Source organism: Haliotis rubra, unplaced genomic scaffold (assembly GCF_003918875.1).
Source record: "Haliotis rubra isolate DU_JTF1 unplaced genomic scaffold, ASM391887v1 Scf716, whole genome shotgun sequence".
Lineage (NCBI taxonomy): Eukaryota > Metazoa > Mollusca > Gastropoda > Lepetellida > Haliotidae > Haliotis > Haliotis rubra.
In genome coordinates, this window is record NW_025767431.1 from 382,982 (window position 1) to 398,695 (window position 15,714).

Consider the following 15,714-nt stretch of genomic DNA (forward strand, 5'->3'; position numbering starts at 1 on the left):
GCTAATATCGGATGCCTAGTCATACTACCAATGTATTGTCAACATTACGCATGCCCGTAGTCTAAAAGTATTAGTAAACTGGAGTGTCCCACCATGTATTTGTTGATCACTGTCCTTCCTACAACAGCCAAGAATGTGTCGTAAAATCTATGTACGTATCAGATCTGTTCTTTTCCTCTATACAATGAACCAAAACATGTGACTACATCAGAATATTAAATGATAACAAGCAGCAACCACATAACAGCAGTAGGTGACGCTGTTTTAGAATGTAAGCTGCGTAGTTGGAGTTTCCGGCAAGTTCACTTCCCATTCTATATATAGTGAGTCAGCCGCCGACATCAGATATTCTGTTTGCTTAAACCGAATGGGTAAGTTTAGTTTTACGCCTCTTTCCGCAATATTATGTGAATATCACGGCGGGGGACACCAGAAATGGGTTGCACACATTGTACCCATGTGGGGAATCGAACCCGAACCCGACAGAACGCTTTTACCACTAGATTTCCCCACCAACCCTACAAGCTATATGAGATTCTCTCAAGGTTTTCGTACTCCCATTCCTCATCTTTGCTCAACATGAAACAACCCAGGCGTTTTGTAATTTATTGGCTCATTTGACAAACAATATTACATGGTTGAAGATCAAAGTCAAGAGTAGAAAGATTGATAACTCTTTCCTTCCTATGTCGCTAGCCGCTAAAACATTTTCATATCAAAGGTCCGTGAAGCATTTGCATGCGATGACGGTAGTTTGTGGTATAAGAGTGTCGATGTCCGTTAGAGCTTTTTGAGAAATGGATGGGGGTGCTCAGTTCATTTTCACCCTTTTTCATAGAGTTTCATGGCCATTTAATAATCTTTCAGGACGAAAGAGGGGGTGTCCACACCCCTGCACATCCCCCATCCCCCGGATCCGCCTATGTTGTGATACGTGGCCATTTGACTTGCCTTTACATCTGTTTGTGCCGAGTTCTACTGGTTTGACAGGATACGCTCACCCTTCGCAATCATCTGATTGATAAATTCCCCAGACAATACTAGGTAGAACCGGTCTTTTGCAATTAAGCTCGAAGCGACTAACGGGATCGCGTGGTAGGGCTCTCTTTGATGCATCCCAATTACTTAGATTGATGTTCATGATGTCGGTCACTCGAGTGTCTGATCCAGACTCGATTATTTCAGACTGCCTTTATATATCATATAGCTAGAAAATTTGCTGAGTGCGACGTTAGCAAACAACAAACTCCTTGCAAAGCCGAAATCGCACAAGCGAATGTTTTGCCGTTGTTAATTCCCTTGGACATTTCTACCAGAATCAGACATCAAAAAGAGGATAACTTGACTGAAAATAGGATGCTTTGAATTTCAAAACTGCCATCATCTCCAACAATAACTCTAAGCCTCGTCCCATGTCCTACCCAAAAGATAGTTTTACTGGGTGATATCCAATCCCACGTAAAAACTAGAAACTTTGATAGTACACCCTTCCTCCCAGGAGTGAGTGAGTTAAGTGTTTAGCCGCTTCAGCAATATTGCAGCAATATCACGGCGGGGGACACCAGAAATGGGCTTCACACATTGTACCCATTTGGGGATTCGAACCCGGGTCTTCGATGTGACGAGCGAACGCTGTAATCACTAGGCTGACCCCACCTCCCCTTTCTCCCTGGAATCACGCAATTCCGCTAATCAACTGTACAAACATCTCAGGGTGTTATGTGTGTATAACATGATTTCCTGGGATGATTTATCTGTTTTGTAACGAACACACATATCGAGAGAACATACACATTTTATTCTACCTGGGACACACATTACAACTACATGCAAACAGAATGCAAACATTATAGAGTCTAAACAACTAAGAAACCATAACTACAAATGTTAATATAAAGAAAACACCTACATCCATTCTATCGTTTTATGCATGACATTAAGATTATGTAGCATTGTTCTGTGCTCAACACAATTATCTCAGTCTGCTCATAGAACCAAACAAAAACGATACAATGTTTGTCATGGCTGAGCTCTGTCGGTTGTACAGTATGCATTTGGCGATGTGCACTCTTATAGTACTACTATGTACCGATGGACATGACGCATACTCTCAAGCAGTCCTTTCTGTCATTTCTCTAGTTCATGCAGTCCTTTCTGTCAATTCTCTAGTTCAATCATTTTATTCTTCGTCTCTCCTCGGGCGCCGCTGTCCTTCTTCGTGTGATCTCGTCTCTCGCGAGAGTATTTGTCTTCCTGGCATCTCGACTTGATTATCTTGCCACTGAGGATCGTTCCAACATATCTTTCAAGTGTTCTGTCTTTAAATTGTCTTTTTCAATTCTTTTTCTTCAAAACGTTTTAATTTGTCTATCCCATCACACGTCTTCAATGGGTGTAGCAATAGGGCCACGTCCCGGTCTGTATATGGGATCTGAAATTAAGAATATGAGATTACATACCGGTTCTCTACTACAGCATACATTTTTCATGGTTCAGCACCAAACCGACTGAAACATTGAAGTAGATTTGTATAAACATGGGTGATCGTTTATGAAATTTTAAATGAATTTATAAAATTGAAATATTTGTGAATCCATTCTCTTAATACTCACTGAGGCTCTCCCTGATCTCGGGGTCTTCTTCGACCTGTGTAGGGTGCCTGGTAAATATATGTCGTGAAACAAACGATTTAATGTTGCCAACACAACCTCTTCCAAACACAGCCGTCACAGCAACCAGTCCCAACGCACATACAACCAGGAAGCCAACTCCTATCCAAACACCAGTTGTTAAGGATGCATAGTTGCTTTCTGGAAGAAACAAATACAACTTGTAATATTGAAGCTTTGCATCACCATAAAGCGAAACTGATGGGAACTATAAAGATTTGCTGTTTTAGGGTTTCTTGGCCGTTGGAGACAATATTGACCTCATTCTACAGTGAATATGTGAAATATGGTAGCTGTGGTGTGTCAGTGTGATACTCAATATAACAGCACATGTTGAGGAATCAGTTGTGTGAAACAATATACTAACTGAAACACTCCTACTCACATCACCTAGTCACCCAGAATACCAGTATTAACTGTTTGGTCCCTTATACAAGTCTAAAGCTTCGATGTAGATGGTCTAAATAATTAAAAAAATAATTCATAATTGATGCTGCTACAAACGACAGATCAGACATGCTTTAACATAACCAAATATTTGAATCACAATGGAACAAAATGTTGTGGGTCAAAAGCCCATGCAAAAATTGCTTTTTTTCGGTCGGACACATAAATTCTCAGAGAAATGGGCCTATGAGGGTGCAATGATATAAAAGAATAATGGAAAGGGTGTAACGTAATTTACCAGTTTCTGGGCTTCTCTCGGCAGTGTAGGCTGAGACATTTGCTGGTAAAATCACCTTTGGCTCTGTGTGGGAACTTGTCGAGGATGTATTCTGGTCGGACCAGTCTGAAATATTGTAGAATCACAATAACAGGTTGACTCATTCATTACACTCAAAGACCTATTAGCAAAACGATCAACATGTATGGTCCATTAATCAGTTTTCAAAATATACATGTATGACAACCTAAAGAAGGAATACACACATTGAACAGATGAACGTATGGCTGAAATACTGACGAAATGACAGTTAAGTTGAATACAATGACTTCTTACCTGGACAAAGCCTCTGACAGTCGTCTCGACGTGCGTGTGGAGGGAGGCACAGAGATCTACAATGTTCACATCTGTCCACATTGACATCGTAGAAATGTTGTACAGGACACTGGTGATGGATGGGCTTGTACCCTGAAACAACATTAGAATTGAGTTATTAGTATACGTAATCATTTTAGTAGGGTACAGATCTTAACCTTTGTGGATCGGGTGAGACTAGATGGATTGATAGAGAAATATTATGTGTGGACAAACTGATATTCCAAATCATTAATCAAGCAACAGGATTGATGTTAAACATAAACTGGGAATGTAGCCTGTAATTTAATGTATATTTCAAAATACCTATCCCATTAACGCGTCCCATGATGACTTCTGTGTTAAAAAATGCGATGAGTGAGTGAGGGGAAAATGTTAAAAGCCGCATCAACAATTTTGCAGCTATTCGCGGCAAGAAATACATTTTGTATAATACTATATACTATGGATACAAATAAGAATGATCGTGAAATTTAATAAAAAATTACAGGCAAATATCACATTCAAAGAGAAAAACTTGACTACTGAGATAAAATAATTTTCAGTATTCATTATTCTATATTTTGTATAATTTGATTTCTTTTAAATAAACTAAATTTTATAAATGGTGAAAAATTCGATGAGGATCGATGTGCTTCAAGTGGTGGTACATTGATCCGTTTAACTACAAACGTCACACCTTCTCGAATAGTCATTCAAGAACGACAACTCTGCCAAAGTGTTCAGACACCCGATACAAGGAAGTTATTCCGTTACAAAAAGACATATATATGGGACTGCCCTATATAACAGTTTCAACGATATTGCTTAATTTTCACTCTAACGAATTTAATAAAGCCCGGTAAAGTTTCAGTGTCAAACTCGATTCGAACGTTATGGACTGAATCATACACGTCAGCTATATCTGAAACACCATTATATATCCGACGGTGAAAAGGAAAATATTATTGCTTCACTCACCTGGACACATATCCCGACATCTTGTCACTGTTCTCTGTGCCCGAGTAAACTCACAGATGTCACTACAGGGATCGCAGTTACCTGTGGCAGGGTCCAGGTAGCTCACACCTGGGTTACAGATGCTGCTTGCCCCCAACAACGACGGTAATGCAAGTCCCACAAATACCAAAACACATCCTTGAACTGTTGAAGTATAGCTTACGAACATGGTGGATACAAGCCAAATCCGGGACTGTTTTCTTCCTTTTATAGAAGTTGCTATAGAATAAGCTGAAATACAGTCCTGTGAACGACCGCGACCCTTGCCTATACTGATTCATGTCGTGTAGGTAAATTTCTTAAATACTGACGAAATCCTCTCGAAGGTTCCAGAGCCTTCGGTGACTCGAAAACAAGTGTCGTCACCGGATGTTGTGAAATATCGACTATTTTTAGAAGGGAATTCCCCTGCACTTGACTACTCAAGTCGGGTGCTGCAGTGTGTACCGTTAGTCATCGGCTGTCACTGCGCTGGGTATACGTATGTTGCAATCTCCTGTTGTGAACGTATAAACATTAAGTCACGAGGGGACGTCTATTACAGTTATGAGCTAGGATGACTGGACTATGTGTCGCCAACCATAACAAAAGCTACGCCAGCTAAAAACATTGTTACCTGACAGCATTGTAAACATGAATATGCTCACCCGCTAGGTGAAGGTCAACGAGCTGTTCAGACTGATAGGGGCTAGTCACAACTGGTTATTCTTATACAATGACGTTGTATATTTATATTTAAATGCATAAACCATGGCCATGTATATAAATAATCTTGTTTATCACCACTTTTTAAAAAACATATGATTTTATTTTTACATTTTATTTTATTATATGTCCAAAAACCCCTGATTTATATGAAAATTTACACCATTTCTCCGATAAGAAATCAAAACCTAGAAGTTTGAAAAGTACATGCACAATCTGAGAGTCAAAGTTGCATTTTCTCAAGTGTAAAAAATATATTTTAAAAATGTTAGGGTCGGGTCGAAATTTTGGGTCGGGCGGTAATGAGAAACAAAAATATTTTTCATCGTCACGGTTTATACAATTCAGTGTAAATATATAATGTCATTGCAGAATAATACCTAGTCATGTCAATCCACCCGAAACAGATTACATGTGCATGCAAACACAATGGGGCCATGACGCTTGGAAATAATTTACACACAAGTATCAGTGCGGCACAACCTTGTGGCGAAATATAATACTTTAGTTTTTCTGACAGAGTTATTTTTGATAAGCTATATATATGATTGTGATATTAACAACTGGGTTCTACGTTCTCTCTGATATTTGATATCATATTTGAATTTAATAATACCCCGGCACTACCTTCAGTATGTCTCACCCGGCACTACGTTCAGTCTGCCTCACCATGGCCCTACGTTCAGTCAGCCTCACACCGGCACTACGTTCAGTCAGTATCACCCCGGCACTGCATTCAGTCTGTCTCACCATGGCACTATGTTCAGTCTGTATCACCATGGCACTACGTTCAGTCTGTCTCACCCCGGCACAGCATTCAGTCTGTCTCACCATGGCACTATGTTCAGATTGTCTCCCCCCGGTCTCCCTCACCCTAGAACAACGTAGCGGTCTGTCTCACCCCGGAACTACGTTCAGTCTGCCTCACCATGACACTACATTCAGTCTGTCTCACCCCGAGACAACATTCAGTCTGTCTCATCATGGCACTATCTTCAGTCGGTCTTACCCTGACACTACGTTCAGCCTGCCTCACCCCAGCACTATGTTCAGTCTGTCTCACCCTGGCACTACATTCAGTCTGTCTCAAGCCGGCACTACGTTCAGTCTGCCTCACTTGGCACTATGTTCAGTCTGTATCACCCCGGTACTACGTTCAGTCTGTCTCACCATGGCACAATGTGCAGTTTGTCTCACGCTAGCACTACGTTCAGTTTACCTCACTCTGGCACTGCGTTCAGTCTGTCTCACCATGGCACTAAGTTCAGCCTGTCTCACCCCGGCACTACGTTCAGTCTGCCTCACCCTAGCACTACGTAGCGGTCTGTCTCACCCCGGCACTACTTTCAGTCTGCCTCACCTCGGCACTGCATTCAGTCTGTCTCACCATGGCACTACTTTCAGTCTGCCCAACCCCGGCACTACGTTCAGTCCGCCTCAACCAAGCACCTGTTCAGTTTGTCTCAGCCAGCACTACGTTCCGTCTGCCCCACCCCGGCACCTATTCAGTCTGTCTCACCATTGCACGATGTTCAGTCTGTCTCACCCCATCACTAGGTTCAGTCTGTCTCACCATGGCACTATGTTCAGTCTGTCTTAACATGGCGCTATGTTCAGTTTGTCTCATCCCGGCACTACGTTCAGTCTGCCTCACCCCGGCACTGCATTCAGTCTGTCTCACCATGGCACTACGTTCAGTCAGACTCACCCGAGCACTACGTTCATTTTGTATCACCCCTGCACTACGTTCAGTCTGCCTCACCCCGACACTACGTTCAGTCTGCCTCACCCCGGCACTACGTTCAGTCTGTACCAACCTGCACCACATTCAGTCTTTCTCATCCCGGCACTACATTCAGTCTGCCCCACCCGTCACTGCATTCAGTCTGTATCACCCGGGCACTACGTTGAGTCTGTCTCACCCGGCACTGCATTCAGTCTCTCTCACCCCTGCACTACGTTCAGTCTGTCTCACCCCAGCACAACATTCAGTCTGTCTCACCATGGCACTATGTTCAGTCTGTCTCACCATGGCACTATGTTCAGTCTGTCTCACCATGGCACTATGTTCAGTCTGTCTTACTCTGACACTACATTGAGTCTGCCTCACCCGTCACTGCACTCAGTCTGTATCATCCGGGCACTACGTTCAGTCTGTCTCACCCGGCACTGCAATCAGTCTCTCTCACTATGGAACAAAGGTCAATCTGTTTCACCCCAGCACAATATTCAGTCTGTCTCACCATGGCACTATGTTCAGTCTGCCTCACCCCGGCACAACGTTCAGTCTGCCTCACCCCGGCACTACGTTCATTCTGTATCACCCCTGCACTACGTTCAGTCTGCCTCACCCCGGCACTACATGCAGTCTGCCTCATCCCGCCACTACGTTCAGTCTGTCTCATCCCGGCACTACGTTCAGTCTGTCTCATCCCGGCACTACGTTCAGTCTGCCTCACCCGGCACTACGTTCATTCTGCCTCACCCCGGCACTACGTTCATTCTGTATCACCCCGGCACTACGTTCAGTCTGTACCACCCCGGCACTACATGCAGTCTGCCTCATCCCGGCACTACGTTCAGTCTGCCTCACCCCAGCACTACGTTCATTCTGTATCACCCGGCACTACGTTCATTCTGTATCACCCCGGCACTACGTTCATTCTGTATCACCCCGGCACTACGTTCAGTCTGTACCACCCCGGCACCACATTCAGTTTGTCTCACACTAGCACTACGTTCAGTCTGCCTCACTCCCGCACTACGTTCATTCTGTATCACCCCGGCACTACGTTCAGTCTGTCTCATCCCGGCACTACGTTCAGTCTGTATCACCCCGGCACTACGTTCAGTCTGTATCACCCCGGCACTACGTTCAGTCTGCTCCACTCCCGCAGCACGTTCATTCTGTATCACCCCGGCACTACGTTCAGTCTGTGTCAACGCGGCACTACGTCCAGTCTGTATCACCCCTGCACTACGTTCAGTCTGTCTCATCCCGGCACTACATGCAGTCTGTATCACCCCGGCACTACGTTCAGTCTGTATCACCCCGGCACTACGTCCAGTCTGTATCAATGTCTCATGAAGTACCTTGGCTTCGTCAACCCGTGAAGGTCCGGGTTAGAATGTGCCTTCAGTATCCAATGCTTGTCGTAAGAGGCGACTAACGTAATCGGGTGGTCAGGCTCAAGACTTACTTGACACATGTCATCGGTTCACAATTGCGCAGATCGATGCTCATGTTGTTGATCACTGGATTGTCTGGTCCAGACTCGATTATTTACAAACCGCCGCCAAATAGCTGGAATATTGCTGAGTGCGGCGTAAAACTAAACTCACTCACTCACTTGGCTTTGTCAGTTCGCTTAATAAGAACATTTATTTTCACATTTTTGAATTGACACCTTCCTAAGCATGTATATGCCATATTTCAGATTTTATATGGATTTGCCACGAAACCCAAACTGCAGAGTGTTAAGGCTGGTTTACACATCGATCTAGTCCATCTGGTCACGATGCTCTGATCACAGTTGCACCTTGGCCATGCATGAGACTCGGTGATTACAAGAGGTATGCTGACAATGGTAGAAGACATACAATAATGAGCGAACTGCTTGCAAGGATTACGTAATACCACAGAGCGACATTGAGTATTCCAGGTATTGTTAAAACAGAAACGAAAACGTATCTATCGATCATGCAGAGCCGAACAGTATCATTGCGCGAGAGGAGGGAGTAGAGAACATTGGAAGTAGCAGAATGGATATCGATCAAGAACTGGGTACATGACTGTCGACAAGCCAACCGGTAAGTTTCTCGTCTTTCCCATGCCATGAAAGTCTTTATTGTCTGTATTCCTTGCCAAAACATTCATTCTAAGCTGAAGCCGACATCGTCGCAACGAAAATACCACGGTTAATTATTACATATCTGAGTACATAAAACATAACAATTTTAGTAAATGTGACCAGTCTCGATCTACAAAATAACTGACAGTGGAAGGAGGAATTCAGACAGAGACGGAAATACCATCATCAAATATAATGTTGTTGTCATGGATTTCAATGCCATGGCCATTGTGGTTACTTCATTATGTAAATGAAGTATTATGTAAATGCGCATGCGTCAATACATGGAAAAGGCAGCAATCGATCGACAGCACAGCGGCATCATTCAAGAGTAGAAAATGAAACGTTTAGACATCATATTTTCGGCAGTTATCGTCTACGAATTGAATTATCATCTGAAAAGACGACCAATACCTTGGTAGCACATGTATATTACTACACAGGGTCCAAATCCACACAACGTTCGTAGCACTACGACATTCGTAAGCCTAAATAAACTATGACTATGAGTCCCCTGCATTCAACATTTCCTTTATATCGAGCAATATTCCAACAGCTCCAGCCTTTAGTGTGGACATTTCACAACTTTAAGGTACAGCCGAGCGTCTTCTCTGCATCAGGATTTCAGAGACGGTCATGCCTCTCTTGCCCAGAAGTTGTTTGATGAGGGTTACAACATAAAATGCCTCAGTAAAACTTTCAAGACGTTTTATGGTGGACATCTGAAGGAAATTTCAATATTTGATGCATCAGTCGGATGCGGATTGTTTGGAAACCTGTCATTCTTTAAATGGGGGGTTGGGGTTGGGGGTTCTTACCATTGAATATTTGCTCATAAATATAAATGAGAATGTTGTTCCATAATCATTAATCTCTGCTGAAAGTGAAGTAAGTTGTACGATTCATACCGTTCTAGCAAAGGATCGGTGCTCAGATCCACAGATAACTGTTTTGTTTCGTGATGTCTACGTGATGAATCTGAATGGTATGTTTTGTTCCTGTCAAGTGACATTAATATATTAATGTGACCAGTTTCAGTGTATTTCATGGCACCTTCCCTCATAATCTTGCACCATCTAACGAATCGCAGTTGTCAGTAGGTGTATGTTCTAATCTAATCTCCTCTGGAACTGAAGGGAAGATGACGATGTGTTCGAAAGACTTCTACAGGGACGAAGAATCTGGGAAGTGTCAGTCTTGCGCTGAGTTGTGCCATCAAGCCGAGGTTAGAGGAACTGTTGACCCCTGCAGCAGACTTTGTCCAGGTAAAACCTTTAGTACTACACATGTTGTACTTTACCTAATGGTTCATTTATATTTAATTATAGTTATCAACAAAACATTTCTTCTTGTGTGACACATTTTCTGAATGTGTTTCAGTCTCTTTACATGACCCTGTTACGGAGACACAAACTGGAGTATCAACAACTATAGCCAGTGCAGCGGGGACAATGCCTTTGTCACTAAATAACGGTAAGCATGCAGCACGTATACACTGCAATGTCCTCGTCACAGATCAGTCGAGATACTGTTTGATTTGTTGGTTGGTTGTTAAACGCCGCACTCAGCAATATTCCAGCTATATGGCGGCGGTCTGGAAATAATAGAGCCTGGACAAGATAATCCAGTGATCAACAGCATGAGCTTCGATCTACATAATTGGGATACGGTGACAAGCGTTAGCCAAGTCATCGCTGACACCACCCGATCCTGTTAGCCGCCTCTTACGACAAGCATGAGTTGCTGCAGACCAATTCTATTACTGAACTTAAGGGCTGGATACTGTTTTGAGTTGAATGATGGTAGGGTGTGGAGAAACAGGGGTGAACGAAATGCCAACTGTACCATTGCTGAACATGATCGCCTTGGGAGGAAGTTTGATTGCATCGACTGGAATGCTGGTTGGACATCGGACTGACCTTGTCGTCGTAAGGGTTGTCAAGGCAGTTGTACGTTACAGGGACGAAATTTTCATACCAGTGGCCCCAACTGATGTATCTTATAATTCACCAGATCAACGTGGCATTTTGATTTCTTGTCAATCGTCTCTTCCAGATGGATACCTGATGCCAGAGGTGTTAGTAATTACACTGGGAGTGGGCATCATCCTGGTGGCTCTGGCGGGCTTTGTCATCTTGTTCTATCAAAGAAGTTGGCGAAGAACCGACCGCAGTTCAAAACGGCCTGGAAAAGACCCAGGCACATATGGGTATACTGTATCTTCTATCAGTGCAACATTTCTAGCCAAATCTTACTGACTATATGAAGCAACCCGACTTTGCCTTTGTGTTGTGTCTAGCAGCTCTTATAACAAGCAGTATATATTCAAGTGGCGGATAGGAGGTGTGACATGTTAGTCATGTAAGAAAACATACCTTTTTATCAGTTTTGTTGCGAGCTAGTAAATATGAAAGATCAACAAATCATGTGCATATTGTAACCCTCTGCAGTATTTAGGCGATACGATCCCATACCTTAATGTTATCAATCATAAGACAATACACGTTTCCTTCATCATAGAAGTGGTCAGTGTAGCTGCCAAGTCTGTTGAGATAAGAGAAATAAGATGGTGACAAGTAAGCTGACAAAGATGTACAAAAATGTTGCAAAGGGTACGTGCGTTACTCGGGTGGAAAGCGTCACCGAAGCAAGAAAACGTCAGGGTCAACACTTAACCATGATACCCGTATCAAATACATCGCTTTAAAAAAGTATGTTTGCTTTGTATCATTTTTAACCACCATCAAGCATGATTGTATACATTCTTTTGCCAACCAGGTGGCTCTCAATATTGGCATAAAAGCATTTATATCTAGTCAAAGCGTTATCCATGGTAATGCTTATATGTCACCAGCATGATATTGTGTATTGTTTACATGTCGTGACCGTTTTTAGAAATATTCCAGCAATATCACGACAGGGGACAGCGTAAATGGGCTTCACACATTGTACCCTTATAAAGAGTCGAACCAGGGTGTTCAGAGTGACGAACGGACGCTTTAACCAACAGACTACCCCACCGCTGCTCATAGTATTGTGAAATAACCACTGTATTTCATTATTTTTGAAAGAAAAATGTTCGCCCATGTCGTCACTAATGACGTCATAATCAAAGAGTCTTGTAATTTTGTTTTCATTCATGGAACATATTGTGTATTATGTTGTCACTTTACTGATCACGGTTAATTGAGACGCATAGGCTTACGATTCAAAAAATCAACCACAACCTACAACGAATGTTTAATTACCTTTGTAGCATGTTTAATATATTGTGTTTTGTCTTTTTCCAGAGACTTGAACAATAAAAACTGAAAGAAATGCCTTTAAATGTTTTCATCCAGCCCAGGCACACAAACTACTATCCAGTGATCAACATCATGAGCATCTATCTACGCAACTGGGATACGATGACATGTGTCGACCAAGTCAGCGAGCCTGACCACCCGATCCCGTTGGTCGCCTCTTATGACAAGCATGGGTTACTAAAGATCAATTCTAACCCGGATTTTCACGGGTCTTTTTACGTGTATGTGTATAAAAGGGTAGGACATTTATGTCTGCAAACGTCAGATTATATTCTGTTGATACCAACTAGTCATATTTTCACAACTGGCAGACCGACTCTGTGGTACATGGAAAGTGTTCGTAGAGCGGAAAGTCTGGGGTTTGAACCCCGGCACACCAAAAGTTGATTATTGTTACACTACCAGGCGCTCGTTAGTAAATGGACCCGACGTCTCGTGATAATGAATCATACTGTGTTACGTAACGCACGGCTCAAGAGGTCAACCACTGTTGTCGAGACAGACAGCCTTCAAGCTGACAAGCCGCTCAACATCGGGTGTATAGGTACAGATACTTCACGAACCTGTGACTCACGCTATGGTATATGTGTCGATTACTATTGTTGTAATGGGAATGCCCATGTTCTGTTCATGGTCATTCAGTCGACCCCAGTAAGCATACACAGATTATGACCTGCAAATAGATGAATAGGCTACTTTTGAAAAACTACATCTAACATTTCGTTTATAAATATTCTCAGTCTTTCTGTAACATAAGAAGAAATGAAAACTCAGTTCAAAGACTTGCGCAATTCTGTTTGGCCAGTCAACACATCACATTCCCCTTTGGATTGATTTATCCATATCATTTAGCTGTTTGGAGAGATTGTTTATTACGCTTCAACTGGTTTGTTTACTGGACCAACTGTCAGTAAATAGAACAAAGAAAATTCGTTCCATAAATATATAAAGGTATTAAAATTCACTCTTTTATCATAGGAATACCATACATGGTTACATACATAGCAGCTGATCACTGATCCCCCGATCTTTTGATCGTTGTTTTTGGTAAGCAAAGACTGGATGATCTTGTCAAGAAAAGAGTATATGAGTGAGTGAGTGAGTTAATATTTATCTTCACATCGGCAATATTTCAGCTATATCGTGAAGAGAACAATTAATTATCATAATAAACATCAATAAATTTAGAAATTAGCAACCTGTTGCCGATGACCAGTAAAAGTGCTAGAGTGTCACAGAGAAGGTAAAACTAGCATGTAGTGAAACGATTTTATTATAGGGAACATTACAATATGAAAACGGGCTATGGGTCACCAGCAACTGACTGTAGATCAGGGCCCCGTTCCACAAAGCGATGGTAGAGCTAAGATGATCGTAACTCCCAAACCTTAACATAGACTTACGACTGTCGTATCGCTACGATTGCTTTGAGGAACGGGGCCCAGTTCGCTAACAAACTAAAAGATAAACAAGCTAAGAACCAAATAGATACAACGGCGATCAACCCCATCTGTGAACTCTGTAATTATAACCATAATGAAGACGAGAACCACGTATTTGTTTGCTTGTGCCAAGTATAATCAAGCCAGAACTACAGAAGCTACAATCAGAGGCACACTAACCATTCAGGCAATTTTCATGTCACAAAAGAATTATGTACAGCTATTTATTACTCACCCGTTGAAGATATCACTGTTTAATAATTTTACAATGTTATTACACATGGTGTAATAACATCACGTGGTGCCGTACGTATGACATAAAATTGGTTAACAGTTATGACGTCACAATGCTAATACCTCTGTCACAATAGTATTAGTACCTTGCTAGACTCGCGGAAAGCTGTCAGCCATCACACTCGTTGAATTCTTAGGAAAGAAGTACTTTGCTCGATATTATTTTGCTAATGTTGGGTGAGTAATAAATAAAATACTAAACTATATCTCGTGTAATACCATATTTATGAAACTCGTGAATAGTATTGGTATCTACCTCGCTTTCGCTCGTTAGATACCAAACCGTTCACGCGTTTCATAAATATGGTATTACACGGGACAAAAATTCTCTATTTATATCAATTAAATATTTAAAATAAGATCAATATGAAACTAAAATGTGTATGATCACGTGTAATTTATATTGTATTTGTCAACTGTATCAAGGGCCTTACGGCCCAAATACTACTGACTAAACTTCTGTTCTGTTCTGAAGGTAGATCACCATACTAGGGTCCATGGGGACATTACGTTCTCTACCTGCGTGCACCCTAGCTGGATTTACATCGTGCCTTCAGGTGTTGGCGATTGTTCAGACAATATTAAGACACCCATCTTTTTCTTTTAGCGAAGTAGAACACATTGTATGTTCATTGTATGCTACTGCACATATTAGTTCCGATATCAATAAAGAAACATTCCAAAGCAAGCGTTTTAGCATACTTTTATCCATAGACCTGAGTTATCGGCACAGATTTCAAGGAAACTTAAAATTCATTCGCTGCTATTGATAAGACATCAGTGGTCGAACAGGTATTGAGTTCAGTGTGATAAGCGAAATGGGAAGTTCGAATCCCCAGTAATAATTATTTAACACTTCACGTTAAACCCCTTCCATCGACGGGTGGATTTTGGTAGGAGTGAGTAAGTGAGTGAGTTTAGTTTTACGCCGCACTCAGCAATATTCCAGCTATATGGTGGCGGTCTGTAAATAATCGAGTCTTGACCAGACAATCCAGTGATCAACAGCATGAGCATCGATCTGCATGAGCATCGATCTGCACAATTGGGAACCGATGACATGTGTCAACCAAGTCAGCGAATCTGACCACCCGCTCCCGTTAGTCGCCTCATACGACAAGCATAGTCGCCTTTTATGGCAAGCACATGGGTTGCTGAAGACCAATTCTACCCCGGATCTTCACGGGTGGATTTTGGTAGGAAGCCCAAAGTGATACAGGTCTCAGACGATCATCACTTTAGTTAAGACCACAGCATGGAAGTGATGCCGACATACCAAGGCGGGTGCTGGGTTCTAACCCACAATACAGATTGCTATCATGTCTAAGCAACCAATCATTCAGCGAATTATGACCATTAGAAAGAATGAAATTTGAACGGTTTGATGCAGGTGGTTCCAGTTCAACTAGG

The 15,714-nt window shown here is 42.2% G+C and overlaps 3 protein-coding genes across 4 annotated transcripts; 1 reads left to right on the plus strand and 2 right to left on the minus strand.

The window, feature by feature from the left end:
- Positions 1-1,777: 1,777 nt before the first annotated feature.
- On the minus strand, positions 1,778-5,044 carry LOC124259270. The gene is made up of 5 exons (XM_046693377.1): positions 4,669-5,044; positions 3,670-3,801; positions 3,355-3,459; positions 2,613-2,810; positions 1,778-2,431 (listed from the first exon to the last, which is right to left on the minus strand). Exons 1-5 carry the CDS (start codon positions 4,874-4,876, stop codon positions 2,376-2,378), a joined length of 699 nt encoding a protein of 232 aa, XP_046549333.1. The 5' UTR covers positions 4,877-5,044; the 3' UTR covers positions 1,778-2,375.
- Positions 5,045-8,028: 2,984 nt separating this feature from the next.
- Positions 8,029-8,409, minus strand: LOC124259272. The gene has a single exon (XM_046693378.1). It carries the CDS (start codon positions 8,407-8,409, stop codon positions 8,029-8,031), a length of 381 nt encoding a protein of 126 aa, XP_046549334.1.
- A 443-nt stretch (positions 8,410-8,852) lies between these two features.
- On the plus strand, positions 8,853-12,581 carry LOC124259298. Of its 2 annotated transcripts, none has more exons than XM_046693401.1 (4): positions 8,853-9,222; positions 10,364-10,528; positions 10,644-10,736; positions 11,319-12,581. In XM_046693401.1, the coding sequence occupies exons 1-4, from the start codon at positions 9,201-9,203 to the stop codon at positions 11,519-11,521; spliced, it is 483 nt and encodes a 160-aa protein (XP_046549357.1). In that variant the 5' UTR covers positions 8,853-9,200; the 3' UTR covers positions 11,522-12,581. The 2 variants fall into 2 exon arrangements, with proteins under 2 accessions (XP_046549357.1, XP_046549358.1); XM_046693402.1 differs by having other exon boundaries at positions 10,400-10,528.
- The last annotated feature ends 3,133 nt before the right edge of the window (positions 12,582-15,714 follow it).

What these genes read in the sequence shown, in the direction of transcription:
- LOC124259270 (XM_046693377.1), bottom strand. Translation starts at nt 4,876, where the DNA reads ATGTTCGTAAGCTATACTTCAACAGTTCAAGGATGTGTTTTGGTATTT. An exon ending in ATGTCGGGATATGTGTCCAG is followed by an intron (nt 3,802 to 4,668) that starts GTGAGTGAAGCA and finishes ATGTTGTTTCAG; the next exon opens with GGTACAAGCCCATCCATCAC. An exon ending in CGAGATCAGGGAGAGCCTCA is followed by an intron (nt 2,432 to 2,612) that starts GTGAGTATTAAG and finishes TCTTAATTTCAG; the next exon opens with ATCCCATATACAGACCGGGA.
- LOC124259272 (XM_046693378.1), bottom strand. Translation starts at nt 8,409, where the DNA reads ATGAGACAGACTGAACGTAGTGCAGGGGTGATACAGACTGGACGTAGT.
- LOC124259298 (XM_046693401.1), top strand. Translation starts at nt 9,201, where the DNA reads ATGACTGTCGACAAGCCAACCG. An exon ending in GACTGTCGACAAGCCAACCG is followed by an intron (nt 9,223 to 10,363) that starts GTAAGTTTCTCG and finishes AGTTGTCAGTAG; the next exon opens with GTGTATGTTCTAATCTAATC. An exon ending in CTGCAGCAGACTTTGTCCAG is followed by an intron (nt 10,529 to 10,643) that starts GTAAAACCTTTA and finishes AATGTGTTTCAG; the next exon opens with TCTCTTTACATGACCCTGTT.